At 35.9% G+C, this 14,849-nt stretch overlaps 3 protein-coding genes, 1 non-coding gene and 1 pseudogene across 4 annotated transcripts; 4 read left to right on the top strand and 1 right to left on the bottom strand.

Moving 5' to 3' along the window:
* Nucleotides 1-4,244: 4,244 nt before the first annotated feature.
* On the bottom strand, nucleotides 4,245-5,865 carry LOC104724825 (uncharacterized). Its single transcript, XM_010443372.3, has 4 exons — nucleotides 5,663-5,865; nucleotides 4,932-5,054; nucleotides 4,727-4,846; nucleotides 4,245-4,642 (listed from the first exon to the last, which is right to left on the bottom strand). The coding sequence occupies exons 1-4, from the start codon at nucleotides 5,703-5,705 to the stop codon at nucleotides 4,572-4,574; spliced, it is 357 nt and encodes a 118-aa protein (XP_010441674.2). The 5' UTR covers nucleotides 5,706-5,865; the 3' UTR covers nucleotides 4,245-4,571.
* A 61-nt stretch (nucleotides 5,866-5,926) lies between these two features.
* Nucleotides 5,927-5,998, top strand: TRNAG-UCC (transfer RNA glycine (anticodon UCC)). Its single transcript has one exon. It is a non-coding gene; the product is annotated as a tRNA-Gly (tRNA).
* Nucleotides 5,999-6,109: 111 nt separating this feature from the next.
* LOC104724824 (ras-related protein RABA1c) lies at nucleotides 6,110-7,841 on the top strand. Its single transcript, XM_087474958.1, has 2 exons — nucleotides 6,110-6,566; nucleotides 7,250-7,841. The coding sequence occupies exons 1-2, from the start codon at nucleotides 6,346-6,348 to the stop codon at nucleotides 7,677-7,679; spliced, it is 651 nt and encodes a 216-aa protein (XP_087331084.1). The 5' UTR covers nucleotides 6,110-6,345; the 3' UTR covers nucleotides 7,680-7,841.
* A 2,550-nt stretch (nucleotides 7,842-10,391) lies between these two features.
* Nucleotides 10,392-12,689, top strand: LOC104724823 (uncharacterized). The gene is made up of 10 exons (XM_010443370.3): nucleotides 10,392-10,597; nucleotides 10,687-10,783; nucleotides 10,877-10,938; nucleotides 11,029-11,091; nucleotides 11,189-11,248; nucleotides 11,335-11,391; nucleotides 11,490-11,532; nucleotides 11,609-11,686; nucleotides 11,784-12,211; nucleotides 12,306-12,689. The coding sequence occupies exons 1-10, from the start codon at nucleotides 10,409-10,411 to the stop codon at nucleotides 12,393-12,395; spliced, it is 1,167 nt and encodes a 388-aa protein (XP_010441672.2). The 5' UTR covers nucleotides 10,392-10,408; the 3' UTR covers nucleotides 12,396-12,689.
* Nucleotides 12,690-13,052: 363 nt separating this feature from the next.
* Nucleotides 13,053-14,794, top strand: LOC104724822 (receptor-like protein 55 pseudogene; annotated as a pseudogene).
* Nucleotides 14,795-14,849: the final 55 nt, after the last annotated feature.

The following is a 14,849-nucleotide window of genomic DNA, read 5'->3' as shown; positions in this document are numbered from 1 at the left end:
TTCAAAATTTTGTATACTGTATAAGCTAAATATTTACAAAATAAAAAATAAAAAATCAATTATAATTCAATTGAAAAGTCATTTTTAATTGTTCTTATATCATCAATGGGATGCTATTTTTTTTCTTCTTAACAAAGCAAATTAGCAATGGTTTGCTTATGTGGCTTTTAGTTTTGTTTCTTTTACAACATCGTTGATAGGTTCTTTTTTGTCAAAATTAAGTGTCAATTTAGCTGAACTTTTGTATCCGACATTAATTAAGAAATAAAATCGATGAGGATCATGTTAGCTTTTGACCAACAGTAAAAAGTTATTCCGTTTATGGAATTTTAACCAGGCTTTGAAAGAGGATGTTTACAATGCACCGGTCATGTCTTGATGCACTCATTACTCATTCTAGCTTTTGTGAATGTTGTTTCTATTTTCTTTGATGAATTAGAACAAGGCCGGCTTAAACATCGGCTACATCCGGTGCGATAATCACTGAATATTCAAACTTTTTAGAAAATAAAAATAAAAGTTTTATCTATTGAAATTCAAATTACTTACCATATTTTGAAGAGAACTGGAAAAACAACAATATATTGCCAATAAAGAAAATCAACAATATCTTTAAATTTAGATTAAAGTGTAAATCGTTTTTTAGTTCAGTTCAGATTTTATAAAAATAAGGGTATAAATAAAAAAAAAAAATTGAATTTAGGTTGAACATGGTGCAAATGCACTTCCTGCACTGGGTTAGTGTCGGGCCTGAAGGTTTTTGTCTCGTATTCTAAGGGTTTAAAAGATTTTCAGTTTGGTATTAAACTAGATGGTAATAACTAATAACTTGAATTTTTCTTATAAACTAGATACTAAATGTGGTTCTATTCATACACCCCTTATCAACGCAATTCAATATCTTGACAAAATTTGTAACGATAATATTTGGAATGATCTACATTTTGTTTGAGGAGTTAAGGTTGTATCATTTTGCTTACCAAAAGAAGCTTATGATGGTTAGGGCTTAAACGGCTATAATATTTAAATCAAGTCTTCTGTAAATTGATACCCCCTCCGTTTCAAAATATAAGATGTTTTAGTGAAAACACGCATATTAAGAAATAGTTACTTTAAAAAAATTTAACCAAATATAAACAAGTCTGCATAATATAAAATATAAATTTAATCTAAAAATTACATAGAAAGTTGGAAACATCCTATATTATGAAACAAAAATATTTCTCTAAACATCCTATATTATGAAACGGAGGGAGTATAATTTATAAATTGCTTGAACCAATAAAAAGATTATGAAAAGTAAAGGTTTTAGGATTACTAGGTTGACACTCGCGCTACGCCGCGGGATTTTCTTTAAATTTTGTTTTATTCAATATACATATAAGTAATAATACAAATATTTTTTTGAAACTATAATCAAATGAATTTTTTCAAAAAAAAAAAAACTATAATCAAATGAAACAGATGTGCCTCTCATTTTTTAAGAACACCATACATGAGGTGAATACCTTGTACTGAAATTCCATAAACAAACCTTATGTGATTTCTAGAGTATAATATATTATCTCAGAACAAGAAGAATCAAAGTTAAAAATTAAAAATAGTTTCAGAAGAAAATATTACACATTATCTTTGTTCCTGGCAGTTTCTTCTGTTTCTTGGTTAACTTTACTTGCATTTAATATTTGTTTGATTTTGACAACTATAGTCATAAGTTAACTGAGTGTTATTTTTTATTTTTTTTATAGGAAATACATATGTCTTTTGTATCTTCTCTATAGATAACTGCTAGCTTTTTTATCTTTGGTTTTCTTAGCTTGCATTTCCTTGTCGATACCAAGACTAAACATAATTTCAGCAGCGCTTCTCAGCGGTTGTGTCGTCCATAGTTTCTAACTTCTCATAAATTCAAGATGGTCTCCGTCTCTATCATCATAGGAAAAAAACACCATTATTAGAATCCAACACGAAAACAGTGTTCAATTAACAATTTAAGTCTATTGTTGATTTATTATACAAACCTGTTGACATTATCACTAAGACATGGAATCAATAATCAAACAGAACTCAGGGAAAAACATTAGGCATCGAGATAAAGGGCTTACTCAGATATCTAGATTGAGGATGTGAAGAAAAAATTCTAGTACATGTCCGATCAGAAATTTGTAGAGATTCAACACCACTGGACAAATCTAAACTTACGCATCGACAAGGTGAAGGAGCTCTAAGTATAGTTTTTCATCTCGTAGACGATTGATTTATGAAACTGTGGAGTCCATGGATTGGATATCAACTATGTATCTTGTATGCAAATGACTAACCGCTGCTTTGGCTCTCTCTAATGAATCCGAGTGACTGCCTCCTTTCTTCACCCGATTTAAATTAGCAACCTTTTTCTGGTACTCGATTTTCATGAGTTCACCGGCCTATATCCAACAAAAGTTCATCCCAAAATCAGACTTCTTGTAGAAACAAAATCGAGCAATTGATTAAATCGAGAAAATCGAGCATTCAACATCATTCGGACCGGCGACGAAGAAGAAGAAATCAAGCAATTGATTAAACGCTCTCGTTTTCCTTTTCCTTTGTCCACATAAGAGTAAAATGAGCTGATGTGTATTAATGTTATAATTTGGGTGGTTAGAGATTTTTTTACAACACCTGCTTCAATATAGAAGCTGAGGTGTCAAGTTATAGAGATAAACACTCCATCTTTTATTGTATTGATTAACTTCCAATGTATTAAAAATTAGATTTGGGGGAGGTTGAGCTTCGATGTTTAACACATCCCTATCTCTTTTATTCAACTTCAATTAGGAAAGTTAGCGTACTTTTATCTTGACGACATACCAATTTAGGTCCCTTAATTGATATTATATCAAAATAATCCAAAAGTCTCATGAATTTCTACTTTGTCTAATGTTGTTCAAACTTGTAAAGAAGATTTGGATTAATACTTTGTCTCATGAATTTCTACTTTGTCTAATTTTGTTCAAACTTGTAAAGAAGATTTGGGTTAATAATCCAAAAGTCTCATGAATTTTTACTTTGTCTAATGTTGTTCAAACTTGTAAAGAAGATTTGGGTTAATACCTAATAGAACACATCCAATTTTATACATTCTCTACACCTTTCTGTCTCTTAATACTCATGATATATCATCTCAATTAATAAAAATATGAATCTTGCTTTTTGAGATATTTTATTTGTGTATTTTTCTTCCTGACTAGATAACAAAGAACGAATAAGCACATGACTATTTTGAATCCAATTCAAGATGATATCATTACTACAATATATATAAGGTTTTTGGTAATCGTGATTTTATTGTTTGTAATTTGCATTAGACTCTCAAGTTACTCGTAGACTTGCATCATCTTCTTGTTCGTGTTCTGCTTTAGCATGAACTCACACTTTAGTTTTAACGTTAGGTGAGCAAAAAGTCATATTCTTTAATTAGCAAAAATGCCAAATTTATCAACCCCACAAAATTATTGAATTTTAAGTATAGATTGCACATATAACATATATATAAAAAATAACATAAAGCATACATTACAAAATAAATTTGAAAAAATAAGAAAAATAGTCAAATGGAAGAAAAATATATTCCCGTGGTCAGTGACACATACGTAAGCACAATAGATTTCAAGCTTATTCAACTTGAGTAGTTTGCTAATTCTACCATCTTTTTTCATTACAATAACATATATACATATTATTTATCCAGTAAAATCTTTTTTTTGGTAGATATCTTTTCTTCTTTCTAATAAGGACAATTATCGTTTTTTCTTTTGGGACTCAAAAATATAAAAAAAAAAACGGTCAAACGATTTTTTGTTTTTTGTTTTTTGTTTTGTTTTTTTTTTATATTTTATGTAACAACAAACAGTCAAGTTTGGGTTCACTCTGTGGTCTTTGACCTTAACGAAATTAATTTAGATCTATTTATATCATAATCTGTACACTAACTCTGTGACATGCCTCCAAGAAAAAATAAATATTTTTTGAAGTTTGATCACATAACTCATCAATGTTAAACAAATCTTTGTAATTGGGTACTGTTAAATGCGTAGCTCCAAAATTCAAGGAACAAAAAGACATATGATAACTTGAGAGAGGAAGAGTGAAAGACCATTTCTGACACAAATGTTTTTGAAAGTTTTGCCATTCTCGATAATTTTATAGAAATTTGTGTAGGGAGGGAATCATTTTGAATCAAACTAAAAAATACATAAATTCTATTTTTCTTGTCACAATTTATTTTTAATCTTATGACTTATCTTTGTTCTGTAAACTCAAAGCTGGTCAAGAATAAGTACAGCGCTTAAGAATCAAAGGTTCATTAGATCATTTTGCCCCAAAAAAAAAACGTCACAAATCCTGACTGTACATCTGTTCATCTAATACCACGTGTCACCATCTCCCACTTTAGATTCCAGTAACTATACAGAGAGTGTGTAGTATCAATTGCAAAAAGTATTGAATATGAGAGACTTGCGTCAGTCCGATTCTAGTCTTCTTACTTCTTCTTCTACCTACTTTTGTGGTAACTGTACACTAAGCTTTGCTCACGGTCCCTCCTCTCGGATCAGATTTGTGGGCTCACTTAGTACATACCTAGGAAGCTCATATCTAGCACCTGCATTGAGTAAGAACAAGCAGATTCAGTAAGGTACTAAGAAAAAGAAACGAGAGAAAAAGAATCAGATTGTGTACTACAAACCTCTTTCATCCCCGCACAACGATAGATCACTGTTCTGGACAATCACGCCTGCACTGTCAACAATAGTTTGAGCTAGTTTCAAGTCAGCTTCAGCAGCAGCTCGAAGTGCATCCCATATCTCTGGTTGCCAATTTATTTCAACTCAGTTCCCAAAATGTCCATAATGCAATGCAGGTCACAAGAAAGAGAGATATACATAACATACCTCTTTGACCACCATAGTGTGGAGAAGTGTCCCAAAATTCCTCACGCATATTCGTAAGTTGTGCCCTTGTGATTGGCTCAGTATGTGCCCACGGTTTAGGTTTCCGGAGTTTCTTCCTTTTAACTGTGCCACCATACAAAACTCATAAGAGAATGGTACAATGTAAACTAGTACCAATCCGTAAAGCAGTTCTTTCAGTAACATCAATACTACTATAGCCATCTAAATCAGAAGATCATCACAAGTTTCGATTTCAACAAGACAAATGCAACAGAAAGCAGAACAGAGTAATCTGGTGATCATTAAGATCACACCACTAACAAACGACTTTCTATGATCGTATATATACACATACTCATCTCCTCTATACTATACACTTTCAATTCCAACAAGACAAAAATGCAATAGAATGCAGAACTGAAGAATCTGGTGATCTTGTGTATTCAATCACACTATTGATCACACCACCAATGCTAAAGTCATCCACATGAGAAGATACTAAACAATCAAAGAGCATTCTAAATCCAGAACAGTAAAACCTGAACAATTTCTTTACGAAGTACAAAGCAAGATTAGCGAAATCCCTAAAGATAAGTGTTCTAGAAACTTCTGATTTCGCTCAAAACCTCTCCAAGAATCATAAACATTGCAACAAATCGTAGCCAAATAGTTCTGGGAACGATTGTACAAAATCAAAAGAATAATCTGAGCGAAGAATCGAATTTTCTAACCTCCTCCTTCATTATTGGCCTGAGAAGATCCGATGCAACCCATCCTCGAACGCCGGAGCCGAAACGGAGAAACTAAAACGCCGATAAGAGATATACGGTAGTTACGGCGGGAGAATCGCCGGAGAGGTCTTCAAGAGTCGTCGTCGTCGTCTTTCAAAAGGTCAAGACTCCCAAATTAGTTTGTTGAGAAGTTTCCTTTTTATACTTGCCACGTCATATTATTGTTTTCGTTTATTATATGACATCCGAACCAATGAAACGTCAGCGTCTGTAGTCCAACGGTTAGGATAATTGCCTTCCAAGCAATAGACCCGGGTTCGACTCCCGGCAGACGCAACTTTTTTATAACATTTCAATCAATTTTCCAAATCAAATTACACAATTTTTTGAAAATGACGAATATGTCCTCGCCTTTATCGAAGCAAGCAAGCTAATAGATCATACCGCGTGAGAAGGGTGTTTCAGTAATTTCCATACACAAATGCTAGATTTTTTTCCCTTTCTGTGTGACAAAGACACCACACAACACAAGGTCCTTCTCTCTTTCAATTCCGCGTCTTTCTCTGTAGAAGTCGAAAAGATCTTTTCCAAAAACAAAATCTGAAATTTTTCAAAATCTCATTTTGGGTTTTGTTGAAGTAAGAAGCTTTTTTTTTTGAAAAGGAGAGGGGGAGGATCTCAAAATGGCGGGTTACAGAGCAGATGATGAATACGATTACCTATTCAAGGTAGTTCTGATTGGTGATTCGGGTGTGGGCAAATCCAATTTGCTCTCTCGGTTCACCAAGAATGAGTTTAGCCTCGAGTCCAAATCCACGATCGGCGTTGAGTTCGCTACTCGTAGTTTGAATGTTGATGATAAAGTCATCAAAGCCCAGATTTGGGATACTGCTGGTCAAGAAAGGTCTCATCTTTTTTTTTTTTTTTTTTTTCTTTTCAACTTCACATTGTTCATTTCTCGATCTGGTTCTCCTTAGATTTAGATAATTTTCGTGGAAGCTTTTGTGTTTTTATGGTGTAGGGTTTAGATCTCAAATTGCTTTAGATTCATTGGCGTTATTCACATTTACAAGAAGAGATCTGGGTTTGAATGTGATTTTGTGTATGACTAGAAAGTTTTTAGCTTTATCTTTTTTCTCCTGTTGCTTTATGTAAGAGTGTTTGATTGGTTTCAGTAACTTCGTTTCTACGATTCGCTAGCTCTTTTCCTCAGATTTCGCTTAAAGATTCTTGCTTTGTATAATTTGCTATTTTCGGGTTCTTTGATCAGTTTCTTGAAGCTTTACGTAGTCAGATTTTGATTTTGTTTACGTAAGAGAGCTTGATTTGTTTCACTAGGATTCTTAACTCTTCATTTGAAGCTTTACTTTAGTCTTATTTCGAAATTGTAAAGCTTCTTGCTTTGTATGATGAGCTATTCTCCAATTCTCTGATCAGTTTCGTGAAGCCAACATGGTCTGGTTTCGAAACTGAAAAGTTTTTGCTTTGTATCACTATCGCTTCTAGGTTTCTTCGTCGCACTAGTAACTATGTTCTGATGTCTTGGTTAACTTAATTTTCGGTTTTTATTGACAATGTTTGAATAAGGTATCGAGCCATCACTAGTGCGTATTATCGAGGAGCTGTTGGAGCGCTTCTTGTCTACGATGTAACCCGACACTCAACATTCGAAAACGTCGAGACGTGGCTGAAAGAACTAAGAAACCACACTGATCCAAACATTGTTGTCATGCTCGTGGGAAACAAATCTGATCTTCGCCACCTCGTGGCTGTTCAGACAGAAGATGCGAAATCTTTCGCGGAGAAAGAATCTCTCTACTTCATGGAAACCTCGGCTCTCGAAGCCACAAATGTCGAGAACGCTTTTGCTGAAGTCCTCACTCAGATTCACCACATTGTGAGCAAGAAGGCGATGGAAGCTGCCAGCGAATCCGCTAATGTCCCATCGAAAGGTGACAAGATCGATATCGGTAAAGATGTTTCCGCTGTGAAGAAAGCTGGATGCTGCTCAAACTAAATAAGAGAGAGTAGAGAGTTGTTATTGTTAACGACCTGAGAGGATTGGTTTTTTGTTAACGGTTCTTTTTCGAATATGAAGATTGCTTTTAGGTTTGACTAATGATGCCATTTTCGTGTATTTCTGTTTACTTATATAATGTTACCAATGTTATTGTTTCAATATGCTTCATAAAATCCCCACTTTGCAAACATCACATAAGAAGATAACTACAGATCAAAAAGACTACTCCATCCTCTCGAGCGTCATTTTCGAGGCTTCGTTTTCTGGCAACCTTTACGACGCCGGTAGCTTTTGCTCACCGGCGTCAATCCCCTTCTTCTTCTTGCTGTTTAGACCTCAGCTTGTCACCATTTATAATACATGGTGGTTTTCAGTATCAAGTCTCCGGTGGTCAGCCGAGTGTGAAATCTTCAGATCTAGAGGTCATCGGTATAGCTTACGGTGATCTCCAATGGGAAAGATTCCTCTTCATAATTGATGATGTATCTCCACTCGTCCCGGGTGCGAAATTCTTGGTTTTAAACCGAAGCGCTTTAGCCTCCAAATCTACCGCCAACTCTCTCCGCCAGTTTTTGCTCCTCTGTTCTCCGCGTACCCAACGTCGCTTCCCAACACCATTATCAATTTTTGAACCAATGAGTACTTCTTCTACATTCCACCGGTTATTCCTGACACCGGTGAGATCCTTTCACGACAGCCTTATGTTCGGACAATTATTTTTGATACCACCACTTCTCCTCGCTTATGTCTCGGGATCCCCTCTCGAAGAACTTCCTCTTGTCGTGAGTCACCTAAGGTTGAGACACGCCGATGCTGGCTTGCTTTGTCATATCCGAGTCTCTCTCTCGCTTCAACCTCTTCTCCTTGTATTGTCCGTCTTTATACTTTCTCGAAGGACATATCAGCTCATGAATATTGTCGTCTCTTTCCAACGAGGCAACTCGCCGTTGTTGAGAATTTCCCGTGAATTGGCCATGGTTCCTTTGTATCCACCATGTATATCGGCCGCTAATCCAAATCTCTCAAATCTGCAAGCCCCCATAAGACTTCCATCCAAACTGTGGGTGAGACCTACATCGTATGACCGCAAAGATTCTCGGGCGCGTCTTGGTGAAGCGTCGTTTAACCGCCGCAGCCTCTCGAAGATTTTTCAAAGAAGGGTCAAAACCCTAATTGAGATGGGCCAAAATTTTGGTTATGGCCTCCAAAAGGTTTTGTTAATGGGCCTGGTGAGTCTAAAAAAACTTTCAATGGAGATGGTGTCACTTTTTAATTCCTGGTTGTTTGACCAGTGTTTATTTTCCAAGATTTTGGGCAAAATAAAAACTTCAAAGGAGTTTGTCCAGTTTCTACGTTTCTTGTTTGTGTACCAATGTGTATGTTCTTTGGTATTAAGAAGGATCTTAGGAAAATCCTCATTTTTTTGCTTTGGTCTAGCTACGAACAAAACGATGTATGTGCAACGTGTACAAAGTTGTCGACGCAAGCTAAATGTGTTACCTATAGACCATAAGGGTCTTGTAGTCTCAACTTCCTCCATCAAGAAGAGTGATATTTTTTTATTTTCCTCCTACTGGGAGAGATCACTTCCTTTAAAAAGGTTAAGTCTAAAGCAGAATTCCAAGCGCAAAGAGCGGTCCCCAAGACTATTGGTTTTGTATACTAGTAAATTTTGTGAATTTTTGGACTTCGGAATGTCTTCTTTCGTGTTAGTTTTTTCACTTTCCTCCTCTCTCATGGAGAGATTTCCCTATAAGGCTGACCCATTTCTAGCATGGGTGTTTTTGCGACAGGTGGTATATGCTCGTCTTGTCATCCGATACAGAGTATATTGTTGGAAGTGTCTTCTTCTTCCTAGTGGTGTCTTTTGGAGTGCATGGTTAGCTTTCTCTATTTTTCTGTGGAGGCGCTCATGTTTTTTCCTTGTCTCCAATCCATTGTTTTGACAGTCGTGTCATGTTCTCTACTCTTCGGTAACCACTTGGTTTAGATCTTTCAATGTGGTGTGGCAAGATGGCTTTATCTTGGATCCTTTCTCCGATACTCGTCTCTTGGGAACTTATTCCCAACCTACATGCTGCCTCCTTTTTCAGAGAGCTGAAGATTCATCATCTTTAGTGCGCGTTAGGTTTTTAAAAACCCGTCGGAATCTTTGTATTCCAGTGTGGCAAATTGTCGATTTACGACCAATGATTCGGTCTTCGTCAGCCTCCCCTCACTTCATGTGGTTGATCTCCTTGGTGGATCAAACTATATCTATGGCTTTTATGCCTCCTTATCTTTGCACTAGCTTATTTAGTTGCACTTGTTATCTTTACCCTTGTTGTTATCTTGGGATGTTGTGGTTTGTTAGGAATCCATCAATCTTTGTATTGTTTCTTTCCCATGTAAGTTTCTTGACCGCTGAAAAGCTCTTCCTAAAGGAAAGTTTCATGTCACCAACTTAATAAAATGGGGCTTCCATGACAAAAAAAAAAAGAATATGCTTTGTCAAATTCATGGAACCCTAAGTTATATTTTCTAAAAGATCGATGATTTTCAGTCCGGTTTAAAATCTCGGTTCGATTTTGTGTTTTGATTTCTGTTTCATTATATCGGTTCAATTTGGTTAAGTTCGGTTCCAATTTTGTTTTTTCGAATTTTTAAATAGCAAACCCGAATGATTTTATAATAATATCCGGTTCAGTTTGGTTTGGTTCGGTTAGCTTTCTTTTTTTTTTGGTAAGATGGTTCGGTTAGCTTTTTTGTCTACCCCTGTTTGTATTTTGATTACAATTTGGTTAGAGCTTTTGCAATCGCCGGCGAAACGAGTTATGGCAATGGATGAGCCAAGGAAGCTGAGAGGCCACAAATCAACTGCCACTTGTTGTATAGCTTCTCGTGACAGGCCTGGACTTGTTCTCACTTCTGGCGAGGTTTCTAAAGCCCTTTTTACTTTCATTTAAATTGATGAATTTAGGGTTTTACGAAGATGATTTTAACAATATGAAAGATGGATGATTAGGATGGTTGCGTTTGCTGGTTTGATTTGAGGTGTAAAGATGTTCAATTCATCATCGACTTTGGAACAGAACCTGTTTCATCTCTCTGTTTCAAGACAGGTTCTTTTTTTTTTTATTGGTCTCTCACTCTCTTACAACTTCACCTCTTTGTTTTCAATTTGGTGATTGATTTTGTTTGGTTTTTTTTTTCAGGTAATGAGAACATTCTCTATGCTTCTTATGGAAACGAAATCAAGTCTTTCGATGTTCAAACGGTAATTAGAAAGATTGAAACTTTGATAAACTATCTACAAATACTCTTCACTCTTAGTTTTAAATCTTCTTGCTTTCTGGAAATTTTATAGCTAAGTGCTACTTCTTGGAAGCGATTAGAGAGTTTTAACTACAACAAAGATGAAGTAAACCAGGTAGTGATCTATCTTAAAACCCTGACTATCTGAGAAGTTATTGAATTTACTTACGAAATCCGTGTTCATAATCTTCTGATGTTCTTGATTTGTTAAGGTTGTATGCAATGGAAGATCATCTTTTCTTGCTTCTGCAGATGATTCTGGTGATGTTAAGGTACCCTTCAATAGTTGTTCTTGATACTTCAAGATTACATAAATTTGTGGAAATTTTCTCGGTTTGATTTGTTTGCTTGAACACAGATCATCGACATTGGTCAGAAACGCCTTTATAAAACCCTTAGAGCTGGTCATACAAGTGTATCCTTACTTTTGTTGTTATGCTGCCTCGCATCTGTGAAGTTCTTCTTACCTCGAAAATTCTCTCTTAAGTCAATACCTTAATGTGACAATTTAAGATATGCAGTTCTGTGCAATTTATTCCATGGAGACCTTGGGAAGGTAACTAACATCTTAATGTGATTTGCTATTTTATATGGATCTCTTCATGGTTTCTTATATGTGTAATTTCTTACAGTTATAACTGGTGGACTTGATTCAAAGCTTGTTTTATGGGATTTCTCAAAAGGTCGCTCACAAAAGATTATAGACTTTGGTAAAGCCTATATACCACTGATACGAATTTCTTTTGCCTCGTATATATGCAATGCAATATATCTGACTTCACAGGTCACTTCTGTAAAATCTTTCAGGCTCCGATACACAAAACAGCTCAGGACAATGCCTAAACCCTGCATTTGTTCACTCGATTGCAATCCCGGAAATGGACATGGTTGATAAGTTAGGCAAGATATGCGCAGTTGCTAGAGGTGATGGAATTGTCGATTTGATCAACATCGAATCAGAACTTTCCCAGAAAGGAACATCATCGAAAGGAAGCAGCAGCAGCAGTAGTAGCAACAATGTGATCAAAAGGGTTTGTTTAGATTACTCTGTTGGTGGGCACAATGCTGCTGTGTCTTGTGTCGCTTTTTCTCTGTTTCAGGAGAAGGGTAGATTCTTGATCTCAGGTGGTAATGATAAGACAGTCAAAATATGGGATTGCTTTAAATGTCTTGATCCAGACAACAACAACAATAACAGAGATTTCCTCCATTTGAATATTAACTTAAGCAAGAAGGTAGTTGACGAAAGCTCTTTAAGTTCTTTTGTTCTTTCCACTTCTTCTTTCTCTCTTCTCTGTTTCTGACATCTATTGGGGTTTTCTTAAACAGGTGAATTGGCTTTGCACGAATCAATCTGATTCTGAGAATCTTGTTGTTTGTGACACCACTAGAGTAGTTAAGGTTTACTCAATCACTTAAGTAGGCCTGATGGATCATAAAATGTCTTATCTTTGTTTCATATCGTTATTATTGGACTTTCTCAAAGTAGTTGCTTGATCCTCAAGTTAGCTCTTTGTTCGTCAGTTCCAAATTATGAATAAGAATACTTGGATATCTATGCTTTAGTACTTAGAGTTAGTAATATAAAGCTTCACTGTATTGATGTTTCTTCAGCTTTAATACCTTGTATGAGTCTGTTTGTAGTTTGTAGAGTTGTATTTTTCTAAAATTATTGCTCATTATTGTTTTAATCTATTTGCTTTCATGTGAAAATGGTGGGTTGTTCCTTTTTGAGGAAGTTTTCCTTGAACAAAAAGAAAACAAATTTGTAATTATATTGTTGACGAAAAACCTCATGATTACGTTTCAACTAATTTTTGAATTGTTAAATTCTTTTACTATCACCAGCTTTATTACGTACCATTTGTTTGTGTTCATTCAATTTTTGCCTAGATCAAAGTTTTCAACCAAAACTTATATCTATGGGAATGTACAAAAAAAGGTTATCCCTATTAGATTTTTCTTGTCCAAATTTTCACAATTAAGAATTTGGTGCGAAGTTGAAATCCAATTTACTTTTCAATAAATTATGTTATAATCCTAACAAAAATGTATAAATCCACAAAATAGTTTATTCATACAATTAAAAACTTACACACGGACGCGCACACACACACATATGTTAGTAATCGAGTTCTTTCTTCTACCATATACGACTGTTTTTGTTATTTCTTGGCCATTATATACCATAATACCAACCAATGATGGTAAAAGTCTTGGGTAAAATTGAGCAGCCTTTAACTATCACACAAGGCCCTTCTTTCAAATTCCAATATTTCGAACATTCCTAAGACTCTTCTGCTTTCCACTATGAAACCACTGCAACCGTTGCTCCTCCTCCTCCTTCTACTAGCCACCGTCTCTGCCTCTCCATTACACCCAAAACAGCTCAAAGCTCTCCAATCTCTCAACATCCCTACACCAACCAATGATCCCTGCAACAACATCCCTACATCAAAGCTCACCCAAACTCTCTCTCACCTACAAAACCCTCAAACCACTCTCAAAATCCCTCCTCAATCTCTCCTTCACAAACTGCCCATCTCTTTCCCCTCCACACCACCTCCCAATCTCACTCCGCTCCTTCTCTGCTGTCTCCTCTTTCCTCCACAACCGTAGCCGACTCTCAGGCCTCTTCCTCGCTCGTCTCGTAAACCTACAAACCCTAAAAATCTCCTCAACACCAATCTCAACCTCTCGTCGTCTTTACATAATCCTCGGTAACATGCATAAACTCACTTCCCTCACAATCTCAAACTCAAACCTCTCCGGCCTTATCCCTAAATCTTTCCACTCGAATCTCACCTACATCGACCTATCAAACAACTCACTCAAAGGCTCAATACGAACTTCCATTACTCGTCTCACAAACCTCAAGTCCCTAACTTTATCCCATAACTCTCTCTCCGGCCAAATACCAAACTCAATCAAAAACTTGACCTTTCTACAAAACTTATCTTTAGCTTCAAACAAACTATCAGGAACAATACCAAACACACTCTCATCGATTCCTGAACTTACACATTTGGATCTAAGCAAGAACCAACTAAACGGCACCGTTCCAAGTTTCATCTCCGAGATGAAGAATCTCAAACACTTGAATCTCGCTGATAACTCCTTCCATGGAGTTTTGCCATTCAACGAAAGCTTCATCAAAAATCTCAACTTTTTCGAAATCGGAGGCAACAGTGAGCTCTGTTACAACAAAACTGTTCTACCCTCGAACGTGAAACTGAAGGGTATCTATCCGTGTGATAAATACGGCTTTCCTTTATGGTCTCCGTCGGAAAAGGAGGAATCTTTGTCAGGGGAAAACGATTACGGCGATTACGGCGGTGTAGGAGGAAACGAGAAGATGACGGAGAAGAAAGAAGAACACAATGGTTCCAACAAGACACTGTTTAGTCTCGGCATTGTTCTTTTCTCGCTTGTGTTCTTAATCCTCTTCCTCTTTTATCTCGCGAAAAGGTGTCGTTGGATTTGAAAAATATAGCAAAAAGGTTTGATCTTTACAGAGTTTTCAGAAATCCCCAAAGTGTATCGGTTTTGGACTTATTTAGGGTTCTTTTTGAGTTTTGAGAATAACCAGACCGGGTCTAAAGAAATTACTGGGTCGAAACCGGTATAATTCCGGTTAATGTGTTTGGTTTGTGAAAATAAATCACAGTAGATGATTACTTATTGCGTTTATTGGCTATTAAGTTTTGTTGCGGTTATATGTGATTTTTAATCTCTAGTTGTAAATTTGTAACTTATCCCAATTTTGCTGCACTATTAAATTAATATTATATCCTCATAGAATTTGGGATGTATGACAATAATTATCTTGAAAATTATGAGAATTTTTTTAGTTAACAATAATTATCTTATGGC

Source organism: Camelina sativa, chromosome 11 (genome assembly GCF_030686135.1).
Source record: "Camelina sativa cultivar CO46 ecotype springtype chromosome 11, ASM3068613v1".
NCBI lineage: Eukaryota > Viridiplantae > Streptophyta > Magnoliopsida > Brassicales > Brassicaceae > Camelina > Camelina sativa.
This window is presented reverse-complemented; position numbering and strand designations above follow the sequence as displayed.